This window comes from Caloenas nicobarica, chromosome 3, assembly GCF_036013445.1.
Source record: "Caloenas nicobarica isolate bCalNic1 chromosome 3, bCalNic1.hap1, whole genome shotgun sequence".
Classification (NCBI taxonomy): domain Eukaryota; kingdom Metazoa; phylum Chordata; class Aves; order Columbiformes; family Columbidae; genus Caloenas; species Caloenas nicobarica.
The window spans coordinates 59,686,291-59,707,851 of record NC_088247.1 but is presented as its reverse complement, the minus strand read 5'-3'; the positions used below and the strand labels follow the sequence as shown (position 1 = coordinate 59,707,851).

The window sequence follows — 21,561 nt, the reverse complement described above, 5'->3', positions numbered from 1 at the left end:
AGTTTGAACCACCATTTGGGAAGAATACTTCAAACAATATAAACGTAATATTCTATTTTTAAAGTGTGTATTAGTTTGTTTTTTGGTTTTTGTTTTGTTTTGTTTTTTACATATTGAAAGAATAAAAGTTAAATGCAAAGCAATCTCAAGCTGGAAAGACATTTGAGTGTTGCTAACAGTAAAGACTGCACATGCTAGCAGAGCAGGGCTGCCACAATGGTCAGGGGCAGGGGCATAAGATGAATGAAGACAGACAGAAGAAGCTGGGCTTGTTCTGTCCTAGGAAGATAAGGCTGAGGGGAGAGCTAATTGCTGGCTGAAGCTAACTAATGGGAAGGTGCAAAGATGACAAAGAACAAAGGCAGGCTCTTCTCAAAAGATGCTCTGTGAAATGACTGGAAGCAACAGCCACAGGTTTCAGCAAGAGAAAAATCCAATTGGATGTAAGAGAAAAATTCTTCTCTGTGAGAACAGTCAGGCCCTGGGACAGGTGCCCAGAGAGGCTGTGGCATCTCCATCCTTGGGGATATTCAACACTCAGCTGGGCGCTGCCTTGAGCAACACGATCTAACAGCAAAGCTGGCCCTGCTCTCAGCAGGGGTTGGCCCAGCTGACCTCCAGGGGTCCCTTCCAAATTATTCTAAGACAAACTCAGAGTACAGGTCCCAACAGGCAACAGCGTCTACAACATAAAGTCTGACTAAAAGCTCATATTAAACAATAGACCACGTAGGTTGTCATAGGAACCGTTTTCCTCTTTCTTTTAACAAGCCTGAAGGGTTTTCCTAGGAATACACTCAACTGGAAGCACAGATCTAAATATTCTACTGCCTGTGGAAAATCAGATTTAAGTTTGCAGCAATGCCGAAGTGTCCTCAGTAATGCAAGGACTTTCACATTACATTTCCCCACTACTGATAATTAGTAATTCAGTTATTACTTTCTACATTGATCTCAACATGCTGAACAGTTAACTGAGGTGACAGACTAAGTTACCTCAGTCCTTCCTTAAACCTAAATTCTTGTAACTGAGCAGTAGCATTCATATGGAATGTTATTCTAGTGCAAATGACCTCTTGTACTTTTGTACTTCGTGTACTAGCACACTGGACATAAACTTAAAAAATGAAAATAGTAGTAGGAGTAGTAACAATAATGTCAACCTTGATCTATGCTCAGGTAACCACGCAATGTTGTACCTAAAAATAAAATAAAAACGAATGGGCATTCTGTGGAAAATCCATTGGTCTGACTTCCAGCAATGCTGACTACTGGCAGCTCCCAGCAATGCCGGTCAGCACGGGGCCCTCCCAGTCCCTCAGAGCATGTAGACAGTTAAGCTAATTTTAAGTCACAGAATCACATCACAGAATCACAGAATGTTAGGGATTGGAAGGGACCTCAAAAGATCATCTAGTCCAATCCCCCTGCCAGAGCAGGAAAACTTAGGTGAGGTTACACAGGAAGGCGTCCAGGCGGGTTTTGAATGTCTCCAGAGAAGGAGAATCCACAACCCCCCTGGGCAGCCTGTTCCAGTGTTCCGTCACCCTCACTGAGAAGAAGTTTCTTCTCACATTTAAGTGGAACCTCTTGTGTTCCAGCTTGGACCCATTACCCCTTGTCTTACTGTTGGTTGTCACCGAGAAGAGCCTAGCTCCATCCTCGTGACACCCACCCTTTATATATTTATAAACATTAATGAGGTCACCCCTCAGTCTCCTCTTCTCCAAGCTAAAGAGACCCAGCTCCCTCAGCCTTTCCTCATAAGGGAGATGCTCCACTCCCTTAATCATCTTTGTGGCCCTGCGCTGGACTCTCTCCAGCAGTTCCCTGTCCTTCTTGAACTGAGGGGCCCAGAACTGGACACAATATTCCAGATGAGGTCTCACCAGGGCAGAGTAGAGGGGAAGGAGAACCTCTCTGGACCTACTAACCACCCCCCTTCTAATACACCCCAGGATGCCATTGGCCTTCTTGGCCACAAGGGCACAGTGCTGGCTCATGGTCATCCTGCTGTCCACCAGGACCCCCAGGTCCCTTTCCCCTACACTGCTCTCTAATAGGTCATTCCCCAACCTGTACTGGAACCTGGGGTTGTTCCTGCCCAGATGCAAGACTCTACATTTCCCCTTGTTATATTTCATTAAATTTTTCCCCGCCCAACTCTCTAGCCTGTCCAGGTCTCGCTGGATGGCAGCACAGCCCTCTGGCGTGTCAGCCACTCCTCCCAGCTTGGTGTCATCAGCAAACTTGCTGATAGTACACTCAATTCCCTCATCCAAGTCATTGATGAATATATTGAACAGTATTGGTCCCAGAACTGACCCTTGAGGCACTCCACTAGATACAGGCCTCCAACCAGACTCCGCCCCATTGATCACAACTCTCTGGCTTCTCTCCTTCAGCCAGTTTGCAGTCCACCTCACTACCCGATCATCCAGTCCACTCTTCCTCAGTTTTGCCATGAGGATGCTGTGGGAGACGGTGTCAAATGCTTTGCTGAAGTCGAGGTAGACCACATCCACTGCTCTGCCATCGTCAATCCACCTTGTTACGTCTTCATAAAAGGCTATGAGGTTGGTCAAACACGACTTCCCCTTGGTGAAGCCATGTTGACTGTCCCTGATGACCCTCTTATCCTTGATATGTCTTAAGATGGCACCAAGGATAAGGTGTTCCATCACTTTCCCAGGGATGGAGGTGAGGCTGACCGGTCTATAGTTGCCCGGGTCCTCCTTCTTGCCCTTTTTGAAGACCGGAGTGATATTTGCTTTCCTCCAGTCCTCAGGCACCTCTCCCGTTTCCCAAGACTTGGCAGTTAAAGTCAGTTAAAATTCTTCTTGCTCATCAAATGTATGGTAAGGCAACTACTTCTTCCAAGTTCCTACCAGTTTTCTGGTTGTAGGAAAGGACTCTGAGGAGGAGTGGAGGGGGAAAAACGAACAACCAAACACAAACACTAGCAAAAGAAAACCAACAACAAAAAACTCCCCAAACCAAACCACAAACGCAAACATTAAGATGTTAAAACTGCATAACAAAAGAACAGAGCAAACCAAGAGAGATATTACACAGCAGTCACGGAGACACACCACCACACACATGCACTGTACCAGGGTCTCTCATACTTGTTGCAGAAGAAGGAGTACTGCAACTCAGCAGCCAGTCTGCAGTATTTAACACAGTCATGTTGTCTCCTGAGAACAGGAATGGCATAACGGTTCATTGTCCCAATGCCTATTCAGGGCATGTGAATAGTCTTCAAGATAAGTAAGTGTTTTTCCACTTCAAGCCAAGTCTTTTTAACTGCACTGTATTGTTTTTATGAGTATTATTTTAACTGGTTTATTTATGCAAGTATAATATAGAGGCAACCAGTTATTAGTGTTCTTTAATGGTATGCTTGAAGTTTTCCCTTCTCTTTATGCCAGACTAAGGATTCTATTTGCATACATAAATAGGTTGAACATTAATGGTTGAGCCCTTCTCAGGAGAGCTCTGTTACCCTCACGTGCACATACACTTTTTATTGACATTGACAGATATTTTTTCTAAATAGAGATAAGTAAATAAAATGCTTTACATCGTGGCCAGAAAGAACAAACTAAAAAAAATTTTCTTGGTGCCAACTGTTAAAATAGACGGCAACATATAAACTCCAAAAAGGAGGGCTGAAACTCTAACTTGACTCGTATATGCGGTGTCAATCTCATGGACACTAATGGGAACAGGACTCCATCTCAGAATGTGGTACCCTGCCTTCCACCGCTCCAATTCAGCTGTGGCAGAATCTATAATCTGAAAGCACAGGAACATCTGTTCTGTAGCTGCATGGTAGTGCTGTCTCTATAGCAATACATAAAGAAGTGATACCCAGTTACTTTTGAGGAAAATCTAGAAATCTCTTTACGACAAACTTCCATTACCTGCCAAGAAATGGAATTAGCATATTCATCATGTTAAAAAAATTACTGGAACCTAATTTTGATGCACAGAGATTTTAAATTAAACTAAATGTGTGTAGCTTAAGGTATAGGAGTAAATAATTACTCAGCAATGAAGTATGACACAGAAAATGCAATCCGTTTCAAGTTACCAGCAGGTATATCCAAACCTTTAACACTATGTTCAAAGCAGCCATTCCAATATTTTCTTTGTTTCACCTTTACACAGTTCTGCCTCTTACTTCAATTGGTGCAAATCGAAGAAGTGCTGTTGGAATTAGTAGATTTACATGGGTATGACTGGCATTTTTTCATAATTTTTGCTGGGTCTATAAATGGATTTATGCTCATCCTTGAAATTACGTTAAAAATGCATATGACCAAAGTCTAGCCAAAACTTTCTATGTGCCAACAGCATCTTACACTTACCTCCTGTTCCATTTGTTGTAATTGATGTGCTACTGAGATTAGGTTTATCCAGTTTGGAACTACCCGGCGCATCACTACTTCCAACAAGATTATGAGGACTGGCTAGATCTTGCATTTCCATAGACCTGTTAAAGAAGAAGGTCACAGTATTTAAATATATTGTGATACTATCTATAACAATCTGCTTTTTCCATAACAACTTTTTTTACGAGGAGAGTTTGTAATGTAGCCAGATTAACAAATTAATGCAGCTTCCTTTAAGGTCTTCTTTGCTTTTACCAAACCTAAGAAAGTAGCTAATAATTTGATGCGAACAAGGCCGGCATTTTTCACTTTTCCTTTAGGTATTATGAAGTAAATGACACAGGCTTATGAAACTGCTCAAAGAGCATGTAAAAGATGTACATGAGGGAATGCATATATATATATATGGATGGACAGATGGAGGGATAAATGCACATATATAGGTATTTCTTAGATGAAAACAAAGAAATTAAATAAACAGTCAGCAATTACACAGAAAGTGAGAATCAGAACTTCTGCCTCCCATTATCTGTATTCCAACCATCAGCAGCCACTGCATCCACACTAAGTCATAGGAACAGATCTTACAGGTGAATGAACAGAACTTTCATGTACATCTGGAAGATTCTTTACTCTTACAAATGCATATATTCTGACTAGCTCTCCTGATATTTTTTTCCTTCTGAGTCATTTCTAGCAAACTTGTAAAATTTCAAGTGGATTTGGACTGCAATGGATTTCAATGTCAGTTATACTGGGGGACTGTGGATTGCTTTTATTCAGGGACAACAGATCTGCTTTTCTCAGACAAAGCAGACAAGGAACATTTCTTGTTAGACCGGTAATTGCAATCCAATTTGCAGTGTGTGCTCGCCTTTTCCTTGCTTCATTTATAAATTAATTACACAGATTTTTTTCCCCAAAGAAACATTTTTGCTATGTATAAGCTAAGTTGCCAGCCCATCTGTGACCGGAGAACCATTTACCATATGTATACTATTATACAAAGGCCAACAGAAAGATTGTCTTACAGAGCTGTAAAAGCCCAATTGCACTGTAGAAGATTGCAATGGCTAGGGAAGAGGGGAACAGTTGGTATAGTTCAGTGAGAATAACCACTCCTGTATATTGATATTCTGGGCAGGAAAAGCAGTGGCAAATTGCTAAGGCAACATTCAGCATCTTAAATATTTATTATATTTATTGGAAGTTTAACTTTGACATTGTCTATCTTCTGTGTCCCAGACATCCACCTCAAACCAAACCAAACCAAACCAAACAAACCAAACCAAAACAACAATGACAACAACAAAACCACCATCTTTCCATCAAATATTGGTCTGTTGTCTGAATCTTTTTTTTTTTCTCCAAGATAAGGAATAGAAAAAAAAAACCAATCACAGAACAAAATTGTCTCCCATTTGTGATCGTAATTCCACAGATCTCCTGGATGCTTTAGCTTGCCTCTCATTCCATTCATTTAACCCAAGACATAGATTTAGAGCTCTCCTGTCTTGAATATCTTCCAGAAAATGTAGGAAATATTACATTTCAACCAGGAAAATGCACCAAGGCCTTACCCAAAGGCACATGAAGCCCAGGCAAAGAAACCTGTTTACTTCAGTAAATGCTCAAATCAAGCCTGAGATGCACCAACACTCCACTGGCAGGGCAGCCTCCTCAGTAGCAGTCTGGATGAGGAGGGGAAAACTGATATTGCAGGAGGCCATGCATCAGCAGGTAAGAATTTTATAGCCATATTCAAGGAAATGCAAAGGCATAAACTGAGATTTGAACTGCCTTGACCCGGATCTCTTCATCTAATTGTATATACATTTCTACACATCTGTCAGCAGTGCATTATATTTATTGTCTACTGGAAATGTGATCAGTGTTAGATGAAATAAAATGAACTCAAGTGGTTTACTAGTCCATTGGTTTTTGTTTAGGAGTTTCTGTACAAGGATAGCAGCTAAAGGTTAAAAACAGTCTGTGAGTTTCCATCTTGTATGTATTTAAGGGAGCAGGAGAATGCTACACAAAATAAACAATGTGTTTCATTGCATACACAGTGTAATACTCCCCACGTGTTCACTGAGCAGTTTAAGCATCATGATTTCCTGGAATCACAGAAACATAGAATGTCCTGTATGATCAGCCCAGAGACACCTTAGAGGCAGTTCTAGCTTAGAAAGTTCACGCGTGCTTTTTTTCTTGTTTAGCATGAAAATTACAATAATTTCTTTTCAGACAGGCATATACCAGGGCCATAAATGCAATTGCTCCAGCAATATTTCATAAGCAAAATAATTGATTTACCTAGCTAGTGTATTTAAGAAGTATCCATCTTAAGCACTTTTCACACACAAATGAATCAGATTTTCATAATCAAATCAGATTTTCTTAATCAGAAAACTAAGTCCACTGATTTTCATTTGCTTGGCAAAAACATAAACAATCAGACGTCATAAAAGGAACAGTTTTTGTTCTATGCCAGTATGAAATCTTTTGTGCAGTAAAATATTCTATTTGCCTTAGATTTGTTTTCTATACCAAATGGCATCCCTGTCCATAGACACGACAAGTTAATTAAGTAATACTATTTTTAAAATATTACATTTACAAAGAGACATTTTCTCTGCATGAGTAAAAGACATCTTGCACTGATTGGTAGTCTATTAAGCACAAAAAGGATAGCCAAACCAATAAAAAGTTTCACCAAACCATGTGTATACATTATACTTATCGTGGGTGCTCTGTCCTGTGTGAACAAATAGAGGGATTATTTTAATATATCCCTATGTAATTTATTTATTCAAGTGTACATGTTCCCTTCTGTCTAACACATGTCATTCAGTTCACCTTTCTAGATGCATTTAGTATACCTTTAGCCTAAAAAATTCTCAGGAAGATGTAACAGACCTATAAAAGCCTACAGTTTCAGTGAATGGAAGATTCAGGAAGAAAGCTTAAAAAATGGATGAAATAATTCCAACATCTTGAATTCATTTTGTCAAACTAAATGTTTATCAGAGTCCTGCTTTCACTGACTTAATCAGAAGCAGATTCGGGTTCAGTATGTTTCCCTGCACTAAAAAAAAGTAAAAAAGAGTGATCTCCCAAGGACCAATTAATACTTCTAAGTTTATGCAGTTATTTATTGAAGCCTGTTTTCTAGTAAATGCAGTGTGTTTCACTTTAGACAGAATAAAGTCTATTGTTAAAACTGCTTTAAAAAAATGCATTGTACAACGTTATTTTTCATTTTTTGTTTCTCTGCCAGGCACATAACTGTCTGAGCTTTACTTTCCCCGCTCTTGCATTGTCTCAGACTACTATTCAGAGTAATTAAGTAAAATGCTAAATTGTATCAAATGATAAGCTTTAAAAGGAAACAGATTACTTGGTAAGAAGATGTTTTAATTTTCTCTTGACTGTTTGTTTGAAGAATGTTCGTGTGATTCCAAGCTCCTGAGCGAAAACCTGAAAACTAGTAAGATGGATTTGCCTTTTATTCTGCTTTGGCTACGCTTTTAGTCTTTGAAAATTGGTATTTGCACATGCTTAGTGGATCATTTTAGAGGCTTACTGGAAAAGCCTCTAAAACATCCCACTTGCACAGAACAGCCTCCCAGATCCCCACAGGCTTCAACTCCAACCTGGATGTGGACAACCCCAACAAATTGAAGTGTTTGTATCAAAAAGATGGCTGATGTGAATCCTGGGCCTCACATGTTTTGTTCCCTGACTTGAAGTGACATCTTTTCAAGGGTTAACCTACGTTCAGAGATGGGTTAAGGAACAGCATTCGAAGAGAGGAAATTTCCCCCTTTCTCTACAACGGCAGCCAAGCGGAACTCGCGATGCATCCTGGAGCACCAAAGCGCACAGCCCAGCATCACAACCCAACCTTGCGTAGGAAGGTTTAAGTATGACTAATTACGGTTGCCCAATTTGACAGATGCATCACTGTATTTCTGTATATTAATAGCTTTTGCTTGTATTATTTTAAAGGTTAAAAGTTCAAGCCTTGCTTCTAGTGTTGTGTTTTTGAAATTCCTGTCTTTTTTTTTCTCTCGTTACAATCACATACCCATTTGTGCGCTGCTTTTCTTTGGCAGAATTAAAATCTATTTCCAGAAAATCTGAATTGTTATAACTCTGTTATCCATTTGCATTTCCAATTAAAATACCATAAGCATGGACTAAAGGCTGGATCCTTCCACAATTCAAAACTCCATTGATTATTAATGAATTCTACAAGTAGATCATACTTAGGTAATTTTCTCTTTTAAAGAGATCGTGTTTTAAAATGTAAACTTTTTGCTCCATGATCTCCTTTACTTACTAACAAGTCTGAAAATATAAAATCATTTAGCAAAGATTTATAGAAGAATAAATATTCTAATCTGAAAACAAAGTACTTTAAATTCTAGTCTAGACTAGAATATTTTACAAATACTAATTCTTCATTGTATAGCATTTGCAGCAAATCCAAAACAAAAGAGAATCAAAAGAAGGATTAGTTGAAGTCTATCTAAAATTGAATAATTTCATTTATAAATGGGTGAGAACAAAATTCTTTAGAGGTATTTAGAAGGATTTTTCTTTTAAAAATTATTTAAAAGGAAATTCTCTACATCATTTTCTTTAGCAGAATCTTTACTAAACTTCACTGTGGCAAAAATCCACATTATCTGTTTGTTTGTTGTGGGTTTGGTTTGGTTTGTGGTTTTTTTGTTATTTTTCCCTTGCTTTTCTTATATCCCTCCTCTTGTAAATCCAGTTAGTACGCATCCCAAACTTTCTCATAGAAACCTGGAGCCTTGTTCAATGAAGACGTCAGCTAACTTGGAGCATCTGAAGTTAAACAAAAAGGGAATTTTCCTTTATTTAAAATTAACTTTTAGAGCAATATGAAAGTTGGGTAACAGATCTGCTCAGGCTCAGCTAGATCTGTTTTCTGCTGCTGGCGGCTCAGCTCTCTGACTGACTACATAGTTTTGAAGAAATGTGGGGTGGTTTTTTTCCATTTCCCACAGAAATTTTCTTAGCTAGATCTTTCAGCCATGTTCTGGACGTGACTACTGAGCCCATCTCTCTTCCATATGCAGTCTGAACAAGCTCATATGAGCCTTTCAGGCTGACAAAAAAATCAGAATGGATGCCCACAAATGTCATTAGTCCAATAAAATCTACATAAATTCTGCAACAAAGTCTAAAACAATCAATATTAATAGATACATCATATTTATAGAGAGCTTTTTCTAGGTTGTTTTTTTTTTTAGAAAACTGTACTTTACACATTACATTCACAGTTAGGTGAGGGATTTTTCATGTTTACTTGCACCTACACAATCTGTAAATAATGCAATTAAAAAGAAGTCCTCAAAGATTACTGTGGGTAGTAAGAAAGAAGGTAGAAAGAGAGGGATTCTGGATGATGGACAGGTTTCCAGGGAATATACACATGCATACCAATACATTTACACTAACACACAGCTACATGCAAACTTTTAATAATTCTTTGGTGCTAAATATCCACACATACATGTGTGTAAGTGTATAAATACACAACAAAAAACTTTACCAAACCTTTCCACCAAAGACTTCCACAAAGAGTGTAACATAACACACAGCCTAAAAACACTCCTCAAATGAGTAACATTTCCAGTCATTACATTAACACTAAAATACAGTTCATAATGTTTTCTTCTCCAGGTTCTTTTACACTGTGTACAGCTGCCTTTGTCATTTTTTGCCACTGTAAAAACGTAATGCAGAAACAGCGAAACCAATGAGATAAATTTGCTCCATTGGGATATTGCCTCCCTTGTTCTCCCAGGCTCACCCCCCCTGCTGTATATCTTCTCAAGCTTAATAGATGGCCAGAATAGCAGATCTTTTAATATTCTAGGCACAATCTCACAAAAGCATGCCCCTCTATCATGCGAGTCCTGGGAGCTTGCCAGAGAGTTAAAAACAAATAATACTGATGGACACCAGCATGACCTCCTTTCCACTCTCCTTGAGGCCTCATTTCTTAACTTGTGAAGTGATCTGATACAGTGCTAAGAAGCAGTAAAAAATGTCATGTTATAGGGATACAACCAGCAAATGCTCTTCAGAGTTTTGTTGCTCTTTTTGTTTGTTTGTTTTTTAACAACTCAGAAAACAAGTGCTAAACTTTTTGCAACCATTTGGGGATGGGAGGTGAACTGTAGCTGTATAATTTCTGTTTCTCATGGTTTGGTAAGTAGGGTATCAATTTTCATATGTAAAAAAAAAAAAAGAAAAAGAAGCAAAACTACTGCCACATTGATATTCCAAAATAATACTTCTCCTTTGTCAATCTACAACAAATGTCAGAAAGATGTTATCTAAGGGAGGGAACCTCAGTGAAGCAAAGAATTAAAACATTAGAGTTTTTCTACCATGTTAGAACACATAGGTAATAAATAATGAAAAATATAATGAGGGTCAGCTCTGTAGAACTGTAACTGTACAGTAAGGGCTGTAGCAGGCTCCTTATGAACATGGAGGATTCATTATAAGCTCAAATATTATCATACAGTTTCCCAGTGCATGAGTGCAAGCTCATGGGGAGATAACCTCTACCCAAGGGGTTGCAATAAGCACACTGTGGAAAGGATCCTTCTAGTATAAAGCAACAATAATTTGAGGAAAACTCAAGACTGCCTGATTTTGTTTAATAGCCTTTTTGACCTCAACAATACTGCTTATCTTGCAGAGGATGGGACTCCTTAGGTGATCCTTTGGGGCACGAAGCAGCACTGGCTGTGATTTTATCTCAGTTTTGCTTTCATGCCTATTGTATTTCTCTTAGCTATCCAAGCTCTATCCAAGCTAGGAGAAAAAAAAAAAAAAAGGCAACCCTTCCTGCAGACAGTATTACCTTACAGGCGCTGTCTGACAGGCAGCCAGCATCAGAGCTGGGGCTGCGCTCGGTGCAGAGGGCTCGGCTGAGGACGTGAGCGAGCAGGTTTGGTGACAAAGGCCAGCATTGTAGTGTGCCTCCTTCTGCCATCCACAGCTAGAGAAAAAGGATGTTTCTTTTAACAGCACTGAAGATTCTTCCTCAGCCCCCACTTCCCATTTCCCCAGTTACACTTTTGCTGTCACCATTCATTTTTGACCCTGTGCCACCTTGAGATTTTCTGTGCTTCCTGACAAATGTCAGACAGTTTTTGCCTTCCTTAAATCTATGCTTCCTCCTTTCCTCACTGCATGAGCAAATGCCGAAGGCCATAGTTTTTGTTAATCTAACATATGGATATTGGTGTAGTAATAAGCAGATATTGCTTTACTGAAAGGAATATATGCATTTCTTCTTCATGGGCCTAGCGAGAAAATATGACTAAACACTGTGAAAAATAATTGCTTACAAGTTCAAGTTTATTTTTGCTGGAAAAGAAAAACTGACACTTTCTTTTCCTGCCTGAGGAATAAAACTTAGGTGAAAAGGTTAGGTTTGCTCTGGTGATGACTAAACACAGCAATGAATTTAGAAGGCTTGGATTGTCATGCTGTATAATTGCTGAAAACTATTATTTGCTTGAAAGTCAGTAACTGTACGGTTTCCCTCATTTCTGATTGACTGAGACATTTTATTTCAGTTTTATGTCATTTAATGTGGTTTCCAGAAAACCACAGAAAACTGTCTATTCTAGTGCAGTTCAGCTGGCCACAAATCCACATTAATTTATTTTCTCAGTGCTTTCTGAATTTTATTGGGAATGAATATCATTTCCCTGACACAATTAAAAGACAATGTAAAATTAATCTGAATTTCCACACTTGTGGATAACATATAGAACAATTTCTAGGAACCATTTCTGGAGTCTCCTGTTTGGCATACAGTTCATTTGTCCAAAGCCAACAAGTATTAAAATGAATAGGTAAAAATCAGGACAAAGTGGAGGCGGGGGGGGAGGGGGTGAACTTATTAAATTATTTAACTCAGCAAAAACTTCCAGCTCACCCTCTCTGTGCTCAGGAGATTTCTTCAGTTACAAAACAGCGGTCTACGCTAGTGAAATGGGCAGTCTGTCGCTGAAAAGGTAGATAATGGGAAGGCTTTTTTTCCATATGGCTCCCCTTCCACCTCAGCCTCTCCACTCTGCAGTTTGGGATTGCATTGATTTGATGAAGGCAAATGATAGTTTTATATGTGAAATTATTATATTCTGATGTAATGAACAGATGCACACACAAACAATAAAGCTATGCATAGTGATACCTTCTGGCCAGCTGGATCCCAGAGATCTCTTTTCTGGGCTATCCGAATGTGACAGCCACAGGTTTGATGCGATACGATTTTAGCTCAGGGTCTACGCTCCAGGCACTGGAGGAAGTATCTGGCAAGAAGTAATGTGGTGCCTGAACAGGTATTTCCCATCTTTTCAAAGAAAGAGGCAGCTGGTTGGGGAAAACCACTCCAGGAGCCAGACAGAGAACATCTAAACTAATAAGCGATGAGGACCAAGGACTGACGGAATAGCAGAAAGAACAGTACGGAGCTCAGTTCTCTTAGTCCATGTACAGGCAGCCCATGCTGAACCTGGGCTGTATATAAGCATGGCTTGGCACCACCTGGCACCACCGAACCCCTGCCTAGCACAGCCCCACAGCAGCAATGTCCCCATGCCAGAGCTCGGGCTCAGGCAGGGGCATCTTTCAAATGCTGCCATGAGCTCGGCCACACAGCCTGCAGGCTGCATTACACAGTTCCTAGTCCCAGTGTGAACAGAAAACATGTAAAGGTACACAGGGGGATAAACTCATCTTTAACCTGCTACTTTAAAAAAGGTGACTAAAGTAGGTTTTGAAGTCATCGTGTAAGCATTTAAATAAATCAAAAGTGATAATGACACTGCAGTTTCACAGGGAGCTGTCAAGTATCCAACTTACATGAAATACAGACTACCGGTTTACAGATGCGTAAGATCTAAATGCACGTCTTTGGAACACAGGGCCACTTTTTCAAAGAGTAGTTCACCCAACAGCTCCCATTTCCATTTCTGATAACTTCCAGATGTGATCGGCACTTGCAAATTCTGTGGTTCTTACAACACGATGAGCTGTGCCATAAACAAATAACAAACACTTCTGTGGAGATGGCTGAAAGGCGAACAGCAAGCCTGTGGCCTTCCCTCCTACGCCACAACTCCTGCAGAACAACTGCTCAGAGTCCCATCTGAAAAATCTGCTGGGAATTTCAGAGTCCTTTCTGCATCTCTGACAGGTGACCTGGCAGTGGGTAAGGAACAGTTAACCTACCCGGTCACTGGAGAATCTCACTAAGTCTTTGTTTGGTGTTTTTAAGTCTAATTTGAGCAACAAAGACTATTTCTCATATATACAGAGGAATGTGGAGATGATCAGTTCTGCTAATTACTAGCCTGTTGCTAATCTGTCCTTTGTAAGACACAGCCTTTGAAGCTGCTCTGCTTACTGCACAGAATTTCAAAACATCTCAGGGAAAACGCAAGGCAGTGTTCCTCACGGCATGACAGTCTGATTTTAAGTGGAACGATGAGAGGAGTTTTGAAAGAGCTGTTTGGAGCCCTGATTTCCTACGAACAATGAGTATGGGGGTGCACTATCACGTTTGCTCTTTCAGGGGAGGAAATGTCCTCTTCTAAACCACATGCTAATGGCAGACTGAGATGGAAAGAAGCATCAAAGCACAGAAGGTCCTCCAAAACCCTGGTACTCACCCACACACAAGAAATAGGAATTTCTAGGGATAACTTCATTATGATGTTATCTTCCAAGTACATTTTTTGGAGAGAAAGTGATATAATTCCTCATACTCTTTCCTAGAGTGCTGGAGACCCGTTTTTGTGATGGGGTAGCTCTTCCATTTAGATCTAGGAGTACTTCTCAAGTACCCTGAATTCTTGGCTTGTCTGTGTAGTAGCTGGAGGTACATTTGTAGCGAGGGGGAACCTACTTCATTGCCTTTACCTGACATGCAAACACCACCACAGTGGAAACGGGACAGATATTGGTGGACTGGATCCAGATATTGGTGATTGGTGCCTGATCCACATCTGCATTTATTAATTGAAATACAATAATGTCAACTTTATTCATGTAAGACAATATGTAAGCAAATTGAGAACTGGGAAATCAAGGATGAAAGGCTGGGAATTCTGCTGCTGGCTTCAGTGGAGCCTGGACTGAATGATATAAGTATGAATTCACATTTTCGTAACAAGAGAGCAGAGGGTGGGTTGTCTGACTCACTCTGAATTGAAATGTCTGTTAAATTTCAAACTAGTTATTGAAATGTGGTTCTTCTTTGTCAGGGATAGCCCAAGGGAAAAGAAGCTCTTTCAGGTGTGCTGCATTAGAGCGATCATACCTCATTTCGATGTAATTTCTTTAGCCACCAGTACAGGGGCCTGCAAGAACTTCATCCATCTCTGGAAAGGATGAGCTATGACAACAGACTGGGAAGAATATAAGACCTGCCAAAAATGTTTAGTTTTCATGCTCCATTCAAACTTCACATTTTAATACAAACATTCTGAATCTTTTTTTTTTTCAAATATGAATTACAGAGAGTTATTGGCAAGAAGTCTTAACATGGGAAACATTAACGCATCTCACTTTTAACAGTGAAGTTCTCCTTAAAAATTAAACCTGATCTTTACCTTGGCTCCCAAGACAAATATTCTGTAGTTTACTTCATGTGGAGCACATTATGTTTGGCTCCAAAACAGTTTGTGTCAAAAGCAATTATTTCTGTTCTCTAATCGCAGTCGCAACAATGAGCTAGGTTTATAGAATCACAGAATCACAGGATGTTAGGGATTGGAAGGGACCTCCAAAGATGCTCTAGTCCAATCCCCTCGCTGGAGCAGGAACACCCAGATGAGGTTACACAGGAAGGCGTCCAGGCGGGTTTTGAATGTCTCCAGAGAAGGAGACTCCACAACCCCCCTGGGCAGCCTGTTCCAGTGTTCCGTCACTCTCACTGTGAAGAAGTTTCTTCTCAAATTTAAGTGGAACCTCTTGTGTTCCAGCTTGAATCCATTACCCCTTGTCTTACCATTGGATGTCACCTAGAAGAGCCTGGCTTCATCCTCGTGACACCCGCCCTTTATATATTTATAAACATTAATGAGGTCACCCCTCAGTCTCCTCCAAGCTAAAGAGACCCAGCTCCCTCAGCCTTTCCTCATAAGGGAGATGCTCCGCTCCCTTAATCATCTTCGTTGCCCTGCGCTGGACTCTCTCCAGCAGTTCCCTGTCCTTCTTGAACTGAGGGGCCCAGAACTGGACACAATATTCCAGCTGAGGTCTCACCAGGGCAGAGTAGAGGGGAAGGAGAACCTTCTGACTGCCTGATGTTTTAACTGCTTCAGCATCTGATCATTCCTGTTAAGTAATAAGGTGTAGCTGGGCATAACCATTCTGATGGTAAGATATTAGTTAGTTGTGTTGCACACACCCCTTTTCGTTTTGTCCAGGAGACCTTATTACCTGTACACCTGAAAGAGCAGTGAGATTATTGCATTTACTTTTAGTAACTAAGGACATTCAAAACAATTCCTATTATTTCAAGCAAAAGAGAGAATGATGACCTGATAAATGTACTCACGTTGGCCAACCTGTACAATTGATATAAAATTATTATATTTCACTTTGCTTTGCTGTTTGATTTTCCCCAAGTCATTTTTTTTTAATTTGAGAGTTAAAGTATACACACATTTTTTATGTACCTTTTTAATTTGGGGTGAAGTAGGTGATTTTTCTAAGAGTCAATAAATACGTGTTGCTGAGGACTCCAGGGCACAATACCCCCTGAATTAACCCCTTGAGCCACAACAAGCGGCAGGTCCCAGCTGCAAACCTCTAACACCTCCAGTCCCAGCTCAGCCCACACGGGTGGGGGGGACACACTCCCCTGACCCCCCTGCCCGGGCAGAGCCAAAGCTCCAGCCCCTCGCTGCCCCCTGCACAGGTGGCAGCACTGGAAACCAGCCTCTCTGGTGGAAAACAGTTCTTTATTGCTCCCTCTGCTAAAAACCTGGCTTACACCAAATGGTTTGACCTTGCTATGACTTCTGACAGACCTCCTAGACTTTAAAAGTCATCAAAAATCCAGTTCTGTCAAATCCTGAGGAAAAAGCAGGGCAGGAGGAAACAAACCCTACAGTGTTATTGGTTTTTAAGTTCACATACATCTATACTGCAGGCTTAAGACTGGAACTTTACTGCATTTAGCACAGGATCCTCAGTGCTTAAGAACCCAATTTGTGAAAAAGGGCACTAAGGTAGATGTTAATAACATGGTTGCTTTTTATAATTAAATTATTTTTGTTTCTCTGCAAATTTTAAAATATCACTCTTGTGAAACATCGTAAATAATGAAACACTAAGGGGGCTGAATATCCTTCTCCAGTACTATTTTGAGAAAGTAATGAAAAGCACTGCATCTTTCAGAGTGCTGGGGTATTTTTCTGTTTAATTTAATCTACATAATTAGAAGAAAAATAAGACATAAGCCTGAAATAACATAGGAATAAAACACGATATTATGTGTAGTCACCTGCCAATTACTTCTACACTGAAAAGCAAATAAAATCCTCAAAACCCTTAAAAATTAAAGTGACAGAGATTCAGTTGTAAATTGAAACAGAACTAAAATTAAATTCACCAAACAGGATGTTCTCCCTCTCTGCCCTCTTCTGCTCTCACACCACACAATAACTAATTCTGCTAGAGTCAATCCATTGAATTGTTTTATTTATTTGGGCACTGTGTATGCCTTTCTCCATAGATCTGCCAAACATATCTTCCCACAGACTTGCTGCTTCAGTTTTGGGCCTCTCTTAAATGGCAGACAAGAATCCCCTATGAATTAGACTGAGCCCATCACACTCATTTTCACATTTAAACAAATCCAGATTTGAACTTTGGTTTTCAAAGGTGGACGTCTAGTGGAAGGCAAGTATATTTCACACTTCAAGGGGAGGTAAAGTTACTTCAGCTCTACAAATGACACAAAGTAATTCCCAAAGAAATTTGACAATAATAGAGACTCAGATCACAGTAAATTATATCACTTGGCAGCTAAACTGGAGAACTAAGTCCAAAATTGCCAGTAAAGCTCAAGACACACATTTGGATATATGGAAAGCTTTGTGATTTCTAACAGAAATGAGCCTGCACAGGCATCTTATGAGACCCATAAAGAATCTTATCAGCTGGAAAGGAGTGTGTAAATTTTGAGGATCAGATGAAAGTTTTTTTCTTTCTTTTCTTTTTTTTTTTTTTTTTTTTTAAAGAAAAGCATTCAAAAGGAGAACATAGAACAGACAGACCATCTGCAATGTAACCACATGAAAGACGCCATGGCAAATCCAAACCCATTAGCAGAAGTGCTTGACAAGTCTGCCAGAGAGCCAGATGCTGCTTATGGAGGAGTCTCCCTACTTGTCATCTGGATGCTCTGACTTCTGCTCCCAGAGGAGGACAATGATGACTGGTGCTCAGAATAAGCTGTGTGTGGAGAGAGCTGAAGCACTGGATCACTCTCTGACAACACTACCTTAACGTAAAGAGAGGAAACCAAGTCTGAAATATCCAAACAGTTTTAAGATGTATGTGTGTAACATGGAAGATGCAGATGTTAGAGAACAGCAAACTTGCAATTAGTTTATTTGCATGTGGTCGCTTTTTATACGGATTTTTTGATTCATTCTATTCTTGTTTCCTTTTTTTTTTTTTTTTTTTCCTAATGACTGATCAGGACCTAGTAGGATGATTTTTGGCATGGTAAATATTAGCACAGCACACTAACTTCATGGTGTTAGTTAAATGCTTACTGAGTACATTGACTGATTGTATTTAGAACGTGTCTGAACAGGTTGCAAAATATCTAGCCAAGAACTTACACTTAAAAATATTTGAGGAAAAAAGTGATTAATTTAAAAAGTAACCTGTACCAATCTCAGAATAGGAGATTTGGATCTAAATGGCCAGGTTTTTTAGTGTCTGCATTCTTCCAGGGCTCTATTCAACTGGATTTGAAGTGCAAAGTAGGTGGAACCAAATACTTTTACTATTCAGATTTACTAATGGTAAAATATATTTGGAATATCCAAGAGGTCAAAGAAGCTGGAACAGAGTCTGAATTTGTTCTCCTGCGTACTGCTGTAATGCGATATGTCAGAGCAAGAAATAAACCAAGGGAGAAAGGGGGAAAGAAATAGAGCTCCTTCTCATTGTGATTGCATGTGCTGCACTTGAAGAAACAACACTGTCTTTTTACGGCTCAAAATCCAGTTTAGTTTTAGGACAAGGCTCTAAGAAACTATTGGATTAAGTAAAAATACTTGCAGGTATAATCTTAGGTTTTGTTATTTCACTCAAAAATAGTATCTACCCTATCCTAAGACATTCCTGAAGGTTCAAAAAAGTTAATTTCCGATTACTACATTATTTAATACAGAAATCCATGCACTCCTTTTCCCTCTCTTTGAAATCCAAGAAGATTAGATATAACAAGAAGTACCATGCCTTAGCAGATCCACAGATTCAGTATAAACTAGTCAAAATGTGGGGGTGGGTAGGGAGGAAGAACAGAGAGGAAGAGGGAAGTGTAATGAATGCTCGCTCCGAGAGTCAATGCTCATCTTTTGAAGGCCAACCACTTAGGCCTTTCCCGCCCACTGTACAGAGTAATTGATTTCAGCCAGGCCAGTGACTGCCAGACTGACATCTTGGAACTGCTGGCAATCAAAGGGCACCTTGCAGCAAGCTAATGAACACTGGCTGGTCTAGAATGCAGGATGAAGAATACACATAAAAGTGAACTTAAATACCCTCTATCTACGCAACTGGTTATAGCTCAGGCTGTATGTTGGGCTAGCAGAGCCCACACTGTGATCTGACAGGAGCAAGTCGTGTCACAAAGTAGAGGGGAGGACGCTGGCCCGCTCATCCACACTGGTATCGATTCGTCTCAAATAGATGAGTAACAACCAGGTGCACGCTAAACCCCTGGGATAGCTTCAGTCCTGCTCCCTCCATACACCTCCAGCTCCAGCTAGAGAAAGTGGATGGGAGAGAGTGACAATAGCCTTGCAAATAGACTCAAAATTGCATTTAACTGCTGCCATCAGCATACATGTCACATTGTGCCACCTGTTTATCCAGTAGTAAAGGCAGTAGAACATATATCGTTATAATTTATGCCTGGTGTAAAAATAGCTGTGGTCATTGCCCAAGTTATGCTGTGCTAGAGCACCTGCATATAAAAGGAATGATAAAGGGGATGGGAGATACCAGTGGAAGAACTGCACCGTGCACTGCCGTACTCATGCTGATAAGAAGCTGGTTTGAAATGATGAATATTGGATTATATTATTTCAATGTGCTTTCAAGAGCCTTTGATTACAGTATTAACGTTAAATTGTACATGTACATTTTTGTTTATAGGTTGTCGTTCCTGGTTAGAAAGTTATTACTATGAGCAAACTGGTTTTAGTGTGCTTCTGGTATATGAAATTCTGGAAATTTTGTTGCTTTCTTTTCTGTTCTTCGCTAGTCTCTTTTCTGCTTTTAGCTGTTGCTTGTTTTCTCAGTTCTTAACTGTCATTAATACTTAGTTATTGACACAGATCCAGAGCTTTATTTTTACTAGCTTTTCCCAGACCTCATATAGAGCGCTAACATGTATTTAGGTTGAAGGGCACTCACCATCCCATTGCCTATGATGGCAGAATACAGGTAACGGTAGCTCAGCATGTGTGAGGGTGGTTTCATGGTCTGCTAAATAACTTGCACTCTTGGGTAGGCTCAGAAATCACAATGCGCTTCGGAAGTCACAATTATGTCAAAACTATTAATTATAAAAATATATGGGATGGTTCCAGTCCTCCTTACAATTAACCACAAATATTTACATTAAAAAATCCCTTCCTTTCTCTGAAGAAGGGCATACGTAAGCAAGAATGATGAGAGGAGTTTAAAACAGCAATATCTTGGGAGTCACCACCATTGTTCATATAGCAGTAGTGTGTAAGCTAGGAATTACTTAAGATGATGGAAAATTTTCTCACAGATCCGTCCAGGATAACAAAATGGACTAGACTTATGTGTGCTGGTTACAGGATTCTCTGGTTCAAATCCCCACTCCAAGAAATGTGTAATACTTGTACTAAGCGGAATGGCTTTCATAACAGCCTAATGTTTAGGACATTTACTCAACATATGTAAGTCATAAAGTCATATGCAATGAATAAATACATACACAATATCGACTACTTTTTAATGCATATATTTGTGTATTTGTTGAGTGAAAACTGGGAAAAAATAAGCAGTCATTAAATACTTTAAGAGTAGGTTGTTCAAGCCATTATTCAATAAGATTTTGAGCATTTTCAAAATACACCTCAACAAACAGGAATGATGGCACATTTCTAAGGGGGCAGCAGACAAAATAAATCATTTAAAGTTAAACTAGTACACTGCAGCATGCACTTGCAAAGGATTTTGTATTATCTCCTCTATCTCATAAATAGAACATATTCCTATCAACAGTTAACAATTCACTCAGACCTGTTAGAATAGCATGATTCTGTCTTTCTCAGAGAACTTTATCTTGTTTCCAGATGTATTACATTTTTTCTATTTTTAAAATAGGTTTTAAATCATTAGTGATGGTTGGCTCTTGCATTCCAGTAGAGCAGATCCACAAAAGAAAGCTCTTGTCTTTCACAGTGTGTGATGTCAGACAAAAAGACTCTTTAGTTACAGTTAAGGGTAATTCCAAAATCTCCAAATTGCTTCTACTAACACTTTGGTTAAAATATTGTTTATCCTTTCTTTTCCTTTTTTTTCAATAAGGTGATATAAATTTCCAAAAAGTGTTCAAGACTTCCTGTTTTTTGTTGTTTTCATTTATTCCAGTCTGACCCACCACTGATTCAGGTTAATGGAAGTCTTAACACTGACATGATCTGGCATGGGATCCGCCAGAGAAAGCACTACTAATATAACAGTAAATGTCGTATGCCTGATTTTAACAAAAAAAAATGGGAATTTGTAACAGACTTGAAATAGTAAAAAATACATTAATTTTATTGTTAAAGCCACAGGGATCTGTTAATATAAACCATTCAAA

General features: G+C 39.5%; 1 protein-coding gene across 11 annotated transcripts in view; it reads right to left on the bottom strand.

Annotated features, from left to right (window-relative positions):
- The window catches only part of EYA4 (EYA transcriptional coactivator and phosphatase 4), a 160,061-nt gene that overhangs the window by 47,051 nt on the left and 91,449 nt on the right, over positions 1-21,561 (bottom strand). For 9 of the 11 annotated variants that reach the window (XM_065631771.1, XM_065631777.1, XM_065631768.1 and 6 more), the window contains 2 exons: positions 4,374-4,498; positions 3,114-3,197 (listed from right to left, as the gene is read on the bottom strand). In XM_065631771.1, coding sequence (XP_065487843.1) covers positions 3,114-3,197; positions 4,374-4,498 — 209 coding nt within the window. The remainder of the gene's footprint in view (positions 1-3,113; positions 3,198-4,373; positions 4,499-21,561) is intronic. The other 2 variants (XM_065631773.1, XM_065631776.1) reach the window with 1 other exon arrangement.